The sequence below is a fragment of the Elgaria multicarinata genome, chromosome 3 (genome assembly GCF_023053635.1).
Source record: "Elgaria multicarinata webbii isolate HBS135686 ecotype San Diego chromosome 3, rElgMul1.1.pri, whole genome shotgun sequence".
Taxonomy (NCBI): domain Eukaryota; kingdom Metazoa; phylum Chordata; class Lepidosauria; order Squamata; family Anguidae; genus Elgaria; species Elgaria multicarinata.
In genome coordinates, this window is record NC_086173.1 from 161744987 (window position 1) to 161756740 (window position 11754).

At 42.9% G+C, this 11754-nt stretch overlaps 1 protein-coding gene across 1 annotated transcript; it reads left to right on the forward strand.

Moving 5' to 3' along the window:
* Positions 1-1901: 1901 nt before the first annotated feature.
* LOC134395703 (gastrula zinc finger protein XlCGF26.1-like) lies at positions 1902-10054 on the forward strand. Its single transcript, XM_063121866.1, has 4 exons — positions 1902-1979; positions 4580-4688; positions 8115-8601; positions 8806-10054. Exons 1-4 carry the CDS (start codon positions 1902-1904, stop codon positions 10052-10054), a joined length of 1923 nt encoding a protein of 640 aa, XP_062977936.1.
* Positions 10055-11754: the final 1700 nt, after the last annotated feature.

The following is an 11754-nucleotide window of genomic DNA, read 5'->3' on the forward strand; positions in this document are numbered from 1 at the left end:
ATTCTCCTTGATCTAACTGCAGCCTTTGACACGGTTGATCATGATCTTCTCTTAGATTCCCTTCATGACCTTGGACTTTGCGGCTCTGTCTATAACTGGTTTGCCTCCTATCTAGCGGGTCGCTCTTTCAGCGTGTTGGCTAATGGCAGCTCATCTTCCTCTTTTCCCCTTTCAGTAGGGGTTCCGCAAGGCTCGGTGCTTGGCCCGTTGTTGTTTTCTTTATACATGTTGCTCTTGGGTAATCTTATTCAATCTCATGGCCTCCAATATCATCTGTATGCCGATGATACACAATTATATCTTTCATCTCCGGAACTTTCTCCTGATGTTCATGATCGTATCTCGGCATGTCTTTCAGATATCTCAGCTTGGCTGCTGCATCGTCGTTTGAAACTTAATATGGCAAAGACTGAATTGCTTGTTTTCCCTCCTAAACCTTCTCCTCATCTCTCATTCTCTCTTACTGTCAATGATGTTACGCTTACTCCAGTCAAGGAAGCTCATAGTCTTGGCTTTATATTTGATTCCTCGCTCTCCTTTATTCCTCATATTGAGACAGTAGCTAAATCTTGTCGTTTTTTCCTGTATAATATTGCCAGGATTCGATCATTTTTGTCTGTCTCTTCTGCCAAGACGCTTGTTCATGCACTGGTTATTTCTCGGCTGGACTACTGCAACCTTCTTCTCTCTGGCCTTCCTTCTTCTCACATCAGTCCATTGGTTTCTGTCCACCACTCTGCCGCTAAGATCATCTTCCTGGCTCGCCGCTCTGACCATGTTACTCCACTTCTGAAATTTCTTCATTGGCTTCCAATTCACTTCAGAATCCAATATAAACTTCTCCTGTTAACCTTCAAAGCTGTTCACGGTCTAGCTCCTTCCTATCTCTCCTCTCTCATCTCACACTATTGCCCCGCTTGTGCTCTTCGCTCCTCTGATGCCATGTTTCTCGCCTGCCCAAGGGTCTCTACTTTCCTTGCTTGGCTTCGTCCATTTTCTTCTGCTGCCCCTTACGCCTGGAACGCTCTTCCAGAACATTTGAGATCTACAAGTTCAATCGCAGCTTTTAAAGCCCAGCTAAAAACCTTTCTCCTTCCTAAAGCTTTTAAAACTTGATGTTGTGCAGACTTTATACTGTTAGTTTTACCGTACCCTGTGCCTGTTTACCCTACCCTGTGCCTGTTTGCATTCTCTTCCCCTCCTTATTGTTTTACCATGATTTAATTAGAATGTAAGCCTATGCGGCAGGGTCTTGCTATTTACTGTTTTACTGTTTTACTCTGTACAGCACCATGTACATTGATGGTGCTATATAAATAATAATAATAATAATAATAATAATAATAATAATAATTGATAGAATAGATTCTGTTAGAAGTTGAGCAGGTGAATATAGCCGGTGGTGTTTGGTCCTGTAGTCAGTTTGCCGGAGTGGATTTTGGGATAATGTTGGCTTTCAGATTTTCGCAGTTTCTCATCTCCATGTTTATGTCTCTCTTCTGTGACCTGCTCTTTTGGGTGAGGAGCTGTTTGTGATTTAGGAGGTGTCTCTAAGCAAGGACAGACCTGCTATCCAAGTCATTATTAGAATATGAGAAGATGTGTTGACGAAAAAACGGTGATGATGGGGAAAAATAAAAAGGAGAGGAGCGGGACTGTGGAAGTTGCTCTAAGTTCCTTGAAAGAGGGACAAAGGAGGGATAGAAACTGAATCATGGTATGATCATACTGATAATAAGAATGGCAATTTACATGTGTAAATGGTTTTTCGCTTCCAGGTAGGGATCTTTCTTATTCCTGTTCGTTCTGATTTCCATCGCTTTTCCTCTAGGCAGTTGGTGAGCACAGCGAGCTGAATGACTGATGTTCTATTACTTAAGACTGTTTTTATGAAGTGATCCATGGAGCACCAAAAGCCCACAAGCCCAAGATCAGAGGAGGAATCAGAAGAGACAGGAGAAGAACCCCATATCCCTCAGGTGAGAATGATTTCATTAATGGGGTAGTTGTTATTATTATTACTATTATTATTATTATTATTATTATTATTATTATTATTATTATTTATTGCATTTGTATACCACACCATACTAAAGTTCCCTGGACCTTTTACATAACATTTAGACACTTAAAAACTGTAAGGAAGGGGTTAAGCGTACTCAGAATTACTGTTTTTAGCAATTCATTCTTGTTCATTGTCTGTTATAGAATTGCAGAAGTACCGCTTATCTCTCCACCTGGCCGTAGGTGGGAAGCCATCTCCTGGCTCCGTTGAGGCGAGAGAAGTGACCTTGGGGCAATTTGCAACTGTGAAAGAGGAACTGGCCGTTCCGGAGGGAGGGGGAGGAGTAGAATAACGAGGGGCCTTAAAAAGTCTACCAAATCTGAGGCCAGTGCCTGAGCTGATGGACACCTGGCTGCGGGGAAGTATATTCTGTAACAAATGTTTTAGTGTGGGGTTCGGGGTTTATGTATTCATTTTAGTAGCTAATCTGATGTAAATGCTTGCCTCTTACCCTTCCTATTTCAATAAAGGATTGGGCTTAACCCTTTCAAATTGAGAGCTGTGTGTTTTATTCCAAGATCTGTGCAAAATCCAGTGGGCAGCCGGTTGGGCTGAGTGTGGTTTTCCTTTACAAAAACAATATACAAAAAAATTGAAACCACAAAAACATACAATGTGCATGTTGTGCGGACTTTATACTGTTAGTTTTACCCTACCCTGTGCCTGTTTGCATTCTCTTCCCCTCATTGTTTTACTATGATTTTATTAGATTGTAAGCCTATGCGGCAGGGTATTGCTATTTACTGTTTTACTCTGTACAGCACCATGTACATTGATGGTGCTATATAAATAAATAATAATAATAATTTTTAAAAATCTATGAGCTTAACAAACCAGACCCATTCTCATTACGTATTGTTAAATGCCAGGGAGAAGAGAAAAGTCTTGACCTGGCACCAAAATGATAACAATGTGGGATCCAGGTGGGCCTCGTCAGGGAGATCGTTCCACAGTTGGGGGCCACCACAGAGAAGGCCCTCTCTCTTGTTGCCATCCTCCAAGCTCCCCTCGGAGCAGGCACCCAGAGGAGGACCTTAGATGTCAAACTTAGTGTTTGGGTAGGTTCATGTTGGGAAAGGTGTTCCATCAGGTATTATGGTCCCAAACCATGTAAGGCTTTATAGGTTAAAACCAGGACCTTCAATTGGGCTTGCAAACATACAGGCAACTAATGCAAGCAGGCTAGAGTGGGTCTTATATGGTCGAACCTTCTGGTCCCTGTTATCACTCTGGCTGCTGCATTTTGCACAAGCTACAGCTTCCGAACCATCTTCAAAGGCAGCCCCACATAGAGTGCATTGCAGTAATCTAACTTCGAGGTTACTAGAGCACAGAAGACTGAAGCCAGGTTATCCCTGTCCAGATAGGGGTGTAGCTGATTGTAGGGGGGAAACGGAAAGGTCGTTTTCCCTCTCTCAGGATCTTTTATTGGGGGTCAAGTAGTCTCAAGACAAAGTCTCCAGCCCTCTAAGGAAAGGTTTTATTGCAAGCAATAAATGTCAGCACTCAGTACTCAGACTGAGTCCAAGTGTGACCAACCATAATACAGGATCATAGCATTCAGGTGGGAAGATCACGTGTCAGCAATACACCAATCACAGCACACATGGAGTTCAAAATACATTTGAATTATCTAATCCAATACAGGCTGATGCAATAGGTTGTTTTCATTACATACTGAAAGTAAACATTTTATATAACTCCTTATCACTGGAAAAGACTTGCTTCTGGCAGGGTAGGGTCTCGAGGTACCTAATAGAGTAAACAGGGGAGTTAGCTAAAATATGTGTAGAACACGCAAAGTCATTACGTTTTGACAGCTTGGAATACAGGTTGTTTTTCTCTCTGTCCTGACCTTTGACAGGCCAGGTTCACACTCTTGCTTACTCTGGTTCACTGGCCTTTACCTACTTATAAGGACAGGTTCAGGCTCACAAACTAATCCAGGTGGAGCCCATTTCCCCCACAGTCGGCCACTAACCGAATCTGGTAGAAGTCACTCCATGCCACCGAGGCCACCTGAGCCTCAAGTGAAAGAGATGGTTCTAAGAGAACTCTCAAGCTATAAACCTGCTCCTTCAGAGGGAGTGTGACCCCATCCAGAACAGGTTGAACACCCTCCATCCGGTCAGCAGAACCACCCACTAACAGCATCTCAGGCCTTAACTAGACCTAAGGTTTATCCCGGGATTGTCCCAGGGTCATCCTTGTGCATCTAAATGACACACAGGGGATCCAGGGATCAGGCAGGGACGACCCCGGATGATCCCCAGATAAACCCTAGGTCTAGCTAAGGCCTAAGTCTTGTCTGGATTGAGTTTCAGTTTATTAGCCCTCATCCAGTCCAAGGAGAAATAGAGCTGCATGAATTTCTGTCTTATCACCAAGACAAAAGGCTGGTTCTTTGTTAGAATAGAACAGCTTTCATAAAGTACACAGTCAAGGACAGGATTCAGCCTTACTTCATCAGGCACACTCACGCTAGCCTGAAAGTGCTCTTCTCTGTGGTTTCAGGGAGAACTTGTAGAGGAGGCTGGGAGCTCTTCTGTGCCTGATGTTGAGCCGAGGTTGTGGTGTCCAGAAACGAAGCAGAAATATGAAGATGCTGAGGCCAGACCATCAGGTAAAGGGGTGTGTGTGTGATATAGATATGTCTTTTTGTGCCTGGGTTCTGTGTTGCCCTGAAGCTCCTTTCTGGGCTGGATTCGGCTGTAGCTCCTTCTCTCCCTTCAGGAAGCTCAGAGGTACTTCGCTTCGGATTTACTGCCCAATGGGGGCACAAACAGTACAGGAAGGGACTAAGATGGGGCTTTCAATCCACGGCCATTCAATTACTGGCTGTGTCCTGGGCAGGGGAATCTCCACAGGCAAGGAATAGATGACTACATGTGACAGGGAAAAATATGGCCCAAAATGGGGCCACATGAGCCCTTTGCATTGATGCAGAACCTTTCCCATGCAGAGGGCAGGAAACGACCACAACAAGTTGGGAAAAAGCAGAACATCAGAAGGAAACCCACCCAGCAGGGGAAGCAGAGGAAGAACCCCTTCCTTGTGAGGCATCCAGTGAACACCTTCAGATGGATTCAGAGGAGGAAGACATTTTTATCCCGCAGGAAGACGCAGCATCATTCTCTGAAGGTTGGTCCGCAAAAGCAACCAGGTAAAGCTACCCAATTTGACATCTATTGGCTGTTTCTTAATTATACATAATACAGCAACAAGAATTGTCTCTAGCTTTTTTAATGTAAATACGCCCAAGTTGATCACTGCTGCTGTGGTTTACTTACTTCTCCAGAAGAACAAAAGGTGGGGGATGGGGAGAAATATAGGGCAAAAGAAGTAAAAATTGCTTGGATCACAGAAGTCATCAGTAAGGGAACTATATAGAATCATAAGACTCATAGAATAGCAGAGCCGGAAGGGGCCTACAAGGCCATCGAGTCCAACCTCCTGCTCAATGCAGGAATCCACCCTAAAGCATCCCTGACAGATGGCTGTCCAGCTGCCTCTTGAATGCCTCTAGTGTGGGAGAGCCCACAACCTCCCTAGGTCACTGGTTCCATTGTCACACTGCTCTAACAGTCAGGAAGCTAGAGAGAATGAAATAGATGATCCTTTTCCTTGTGGAGAAGGCAATGGGCCTCCCAATCAAGTCCGGACTCCAAGTAATTATTTATCCTAATAAGAAAGGAGAGATGTACATAGTGTATGTAAAGAGCTTGAAGCAAAACTCCCCCATGATTAAGAAAACAAGCAGGAACTGTACCCAGTGGACAACATGCATGAGCCCATTCTTTGTGGAGAAGTCAGCCAAGGCCTTGGTTACACCTGCTGATGATAAATGAGACACGTAGATTGGATCTATAAGTCAAGGCTTCTTTTCTCTTGGCTTCGCTATTCTCTCATGTGCTATACAAGTATATTTAAATCAGAATTTGAAAATTTTGATTTATCCATCTGGCAGATGAACAGACTAAGAGAACATGGTTGGGTAGCTGTAATGGTAAACCTGAGATGTTTACTGGAAAAATACCTGCTCAAGGTACTAGGTTTTCTACTTGTAGGATCTTTCCTGTGAAATTCACAAAATGACTGCTGAATTTTCAGCAGGCAGGGTTGAAAAGAAGCTCAATTGTGAATGCAGCATATTGCCCATCAGGAAAGGAAAGAAGCAAGAACAAATTTACAAACGGCTATGCATTTTCCTACGATTTCTCCCACAACTCAAAGATACCTATGTTTTCTAGGGTTGTGCATGGACACCTGCCCCAATCCACTTTGGAAGGCTATTCAGAGCTTTGGATTCAATCCTGATCTGCTTTCAACTGACTCCCACATAATCCAACCTCCAGAATTGTTTAGATTTCTATATTTTACTATTCATCTGCATTCAAAAACAGAATTGGCAGTTACTTTTTTAGTTTTCATAATGAATACATGAAAGTTGAAGACCTGGCAGCCCCTATGATTGATTCAACCTGCAAAATCTCAGACATTTAGGTCCAGTGGCTCTTGTGCTAGCCACAGGTAACATTTGCTTTTGTGAAGAAATTTGTCAAAGCAAAGAGCTAATTTTTTTGTGCTTCCACAGAACTCCATAGAATTGGGTGACCTAGCAGTCCCTATGGCTGTGACTAAATCTGCCAAAATTTCAGATAGTTAGATCCAGTGGAATTTTGTGGTAGCCATGCCTAAAGTTTCCTTCTCTCAAATACTAAAGTAAAAGGTAAAAAGAAACTTGTCAAGCCACATAGGGGATTAGAGATCCTTATCAGAAGGTGTTTAATGTGATGATTAGAAGGTCACTCTTCCTATTCTCTAGGGGTTTTTTTTTGAAGTGCAAAACAACCCTTCTCACCTAGTACTTTCTTTTTGTCTGCCCTAAATCTGACACTATTCTGCTTCAAGGTATAACCTGTGGCTCATCCCATTGAAGGAGATGCCTGTTGAATTGGAGACAGCAAGGCAAGCTACACCAGCCAGGTCAGAAGGAGGAGGAGCCGTTCCTCCTGTCTGGCTGCTGCTGCTGCTGCCTCCAAAGAACAGGAGGCACTGTCCTGACTGGGAGAGGTCCAGCCTGGTAACTGAGGCATCTGGTCCCATCAGCAGTTCATCCATGCCCACATCTCTCCTTACCAAGAGGAGAAAAAGGGGTGCTCCGTGTGTGTATTGAATATGATGCTTTGTCCCACAGTATATATTGGACTGTGTATGTACTGCTTTGAAAAATCACTCTTTCCTTGAGCACAACAATGTGTAAGCTGAAATAACACATCATGTACACACACAGAGAGAGACACAAAACCAAAAGAAAAGCAGTTACAGAAACACAACAACAACTTACCAAAACAACTATACAATGGGAAAGTAACTCTAACACTAACTATTAAAAGCCTAGAAGTAGAGAAGAGAAATCTTTATTTTAAAATTAGAATATAGATTAAGTATTGAAATTGGAAGGGAAGGAATAGTAATTGAGAAGGGAGGGGACCTGGGTGCCGAAGAAGAAGCAGTAAACCAAGCAAGGAATGAAGAGAGACGGAGACAGAGAAAAGGATTTAAGTGAATGGAAAGACCAAAAAGAATGGAATTGAGAAGGGCTGTCTAGATACTCAGGAAGATCAAGTCAAGCTGCACTAGCACAATCCAATAATATAGAACCCTCCTCCTTTGGACCCTCGCTCACACTAAGAAACAAAAGAAGAACCTCCTGTTACAGACAACCCCTCCACCACCACCACTGTGATTAGAGACTTCTGGATTAAACGTTCAACTTTATGGGCACCTAGAGATTTCTCTGGACAAGGCTCAGTTCCCCCTTCCCAACTCCTCCTCTCCTCCTGCCTAATCATTATATTTCCCAGAGAGGCTGCCTGGCCTTTGGTTTTCCTGATAGGCTGTTTGGCATTCAGCAGTTTGGATTGATTTCACCTGCTTTGGACCGATCCGAATCCGATTCAGGTCCAGACTGCTTTGGTTCTCGGATTCAGAACTGGAACAATAGCAGTACACCGCTCTAATTGTTTTCTCTAATTTTCCCCATTAGATGCAATGCAGGAGACTGACGATGAAGGAGAACAATGTAGCACATCACAAGGAGGCATGAGGGACAAAGAGGTGAAAGAGGTTTTGAGCAAACACGATAGATCCAGAAGGAAGAAGGGAAACTATGCAAAAGAGAGGAAGGGCAAACCTATTTCATCTCAGAGCGGGCTTCACCTTGAGCAAGAAGAACAAAAAGGAAAGAAACACAGAAAGGACCTCGATGCTCATATGAGAATCCACGCAGAGCAGAAACCCAGTCAAAGCTCAAAAATGGTAAAAAGTGGCTGTCTGAGCAAAACAACTGCAAAAGATCCGATGCTTGACACAGAGGGGGAAAGACACACTTGTTTGGAGTGCAAAATGACCTTCAAACGAAGCTCACAACTTACAAGACACCTTCAACAAAATCATTCTGGGGAAGAACTGTATATGTGTACGGAATGCGGAAAGAGCTTCCAAAAACAACAAAATCTCATAGAACATCAAAGGTACCATACGAGGGGGGAACCCTTTAAATGCTCATGGTGTGAAAAAAGCTTCAGGTGTAGCTCAGCCTTTACCATGCATGAAAGAGTTCACACAGGAGAGAAACCATATACATGTGATGAATGTGGAAAGAGCTTTTCTTGGAAGGCATCACTTATTAAACATTTAAGAATCCACACAGGAGAAAAACCCTTTCAATGCTCAAGATGTGCAAAATGCTTCAATACGAGCTCAGGCCTTTCCGACCATGAAATAATTCACAGTGGGGAGAAACCCCATAAATGTGCAGAATGTGCAAAGGGCTTCACTACTAGAGGCAACCTTAAGAAACATCAACTAATTCACACAGGAGAAAAACCATTTACATGTGATGAATGTGGAAAGAGCTTTTCTTGGAAGGCATCCCTTATTATGCATTTAAGAATCCACACAGGAGAAAAACCCTTTCAATGCTCAACATGTGCAAAATGCTTCAATACGAGCTCAGGCCTTTCTGGCCATGAAATAATTCACAGTGGGGAGAAACCCCATAAATGTGCAGAATGTGGAAAGGGCTTCACTACTAGAGGCAACCTTAAGAAACATCAACTAATTCACACAGGAGAAAAACCATATACATGTGACGAATGTGGAAAGAACTTTTCTTGGAAGGCATCACTTATTATGCATTTAAGAATCCACGGAGGAGCAAAACCCTTTCAATGCTCAACATGTGGAAAATGCTTCAATACGAGCTCAGGCCTTTCTGACCATGAAATAATTCACAGTGGGGAGAAACCCCATAAATGTGCAGAATGTGGAAAGGGCTTCACTACTAGAGGCAACCTTAAGAAACATCAACTAATTCACACAGGAGAAAAACCATTTACATGTCAAGAATGTGGAAAGAGTTTTCCTGAGAAGCAATCCCTTATTCAGCATGAAAGAATTCACACAGGAGAGAAACCATTTACATGTGAAGAATGTGGAGAGAGCTTTCCTTGGAAGGCATCACTTACTATTCATTTAAGAATTCACACAAGAGAGAAACCATATACATGTGAAGAATGTGGAGAGAGCTTTTCTTGGAAGGCATCACTTATTAAGCATTTAAGAATTCACACAGGAAAGAAACCCTTGCAATGCTCAACATGTGGGAAATGCTTCAGGGATAGTTCCAGTCTTACCATACATGAAAGAATTCACACAGGGGAGAAACCCTATAAGTGTAACGAATGTGGAAAGCAATTCAACCAGAGTTCGGCCCTCATCAGACATCAAAGGTGCCATTCAGGAGAGAAACCCTATGAATGCAAGGAATGTGGAAAGTCTTATACTCAAAGCTCATCCCTTACTGTCCATGGAAGAATTCACACAAGAGAGAAACCTTATCAATGTTCTGTGTGCAGTGAAACATTCTGGGGCAAGAAACAGCTTGTTAGACACCAAAGAATTCATCTATCGGAGAATGCCTAAAAATGTTCAGTGTGTGAGGAAATGTTCACTTGCCTAGCAAACCTTGCAATACTTTACAATGATGTCCAGAAACTGGAGTGACCATACAAATCTCCTTGTTATATGAACATATTTTGATGATGAATTGAGCCTTCATGGATATTAGACTGCAGACAGTAGAAACAGAAGCCCCATCACAGCCTGGAATCTCTATCAAATGTTCAGTCTCTCCCCAATGCTTCACATTATAGAAGAAACATCTGCTCCCATTTGATCCTCACATTATAATTAAGTTTTCAGTTGGGACCCATGGGTAAGGGGGCCTTTTGCAGGGCCTTTTGAGGGATTGTGATACATGGGATACCCTACCTCAGCTTCAAAGGTTCATTAGCTGTATTTTATCATTTTCGGAAAGTACTATAACTGGATCGTACTTTAACCAGATATGTCACATGAGTGCTCAGTGGGTGGAGATGACTTCAGAGTTCAGAATTTACTAGAGAGCAAAGAATGTACATACTGGAGATTCCTTGCATATGATTACTATGTGGGAAAACATTCACTTGTATAGCCAACCTTACGATACAGGGGAAAGACCACACAAGTGTGCACACCATAGGGATTGTTTGGATCACAAATCAAGCCTCCATAAATTTGCGAGTGCAGATAGCACGGAAATCTCTTCACAGTTCTGAATTTGGTAAGGAGCGATGCTTCAGGCACCTAACTGGATCTGGGGGTCCAATAGACTCCTCCCACATCCCCCCATGGATCCAGATTGGCGGCTGCAGTGTTTTTGTGGGCCCACGGGTCAAACACCTGCATGGCCTGATGAGCATCCAGATCCATAGGAGTTCTCCTATCCCTAGTATGATTCCATTTCTGCCCATATATCATTTCTCATCAAAGGATCCACGTTTTAGTGGATTCAATATGAGGAATTCCCTACCTCGCGTTCTGTGGCTGCATTAGATGTTGTAGTGCGATGGTTTTAATAATTTAATGGTGCAATGCTGTCTATGTGGTCCACTGATGTTATTCCTTGCATGTTTTATCTGGATGGTTTTAAGAGCGTAATTGTACTGTACCCTTTTATGAAAAATTTCCTATGTGGGGAATCCTGAATCCACCAACAGAAGATATTAAGATGTGAAATGTTTTAAAGGCTGTTGAAATTGAAAACTGGTACAGTCGCTGTGGCTACCTTTTAGATTACTTATGTAACTTTTAATGAGTTTGAATACTAATAAAGTTGTGTGTGTGTTTTCTTTGTTTCATAGTCTTGATTCCATTTTGCCTCTTTAAACAAGGATGGTCCCGGGTTGGATGTTGAGGCTGCCACTTTCTACAGAGTTCCGAGCCCCTTAACCATGGTGGAACATGATGGGATTTCAGTCTGGGTAATGATGAGTTGGACTGCATTTTCAATGCATTGAAGCCAAGGGCTATTTAGCACCTTTCCAACTTGGAATGAGTGATGACATGGACTGGCAATGCCCTGTCTGCACATGGAAGGGGAAACAGGCAAAATAATGTCCTCCTCACTCCCCCCCCCCCGATTCTGGACATGTCCTGGCAAAACCGGACTTATGGTCACTGTAGGCCTGCCAGAAGAGCTCAGTCTTTATAGCTTTTTTTTATGTTCAGAAAGACTGCTAAGTTGGTGGATCACTTCCAGCAGACCATTCCACAGTTCGGGAGCAGCAGAAGAGAAGGTCCTC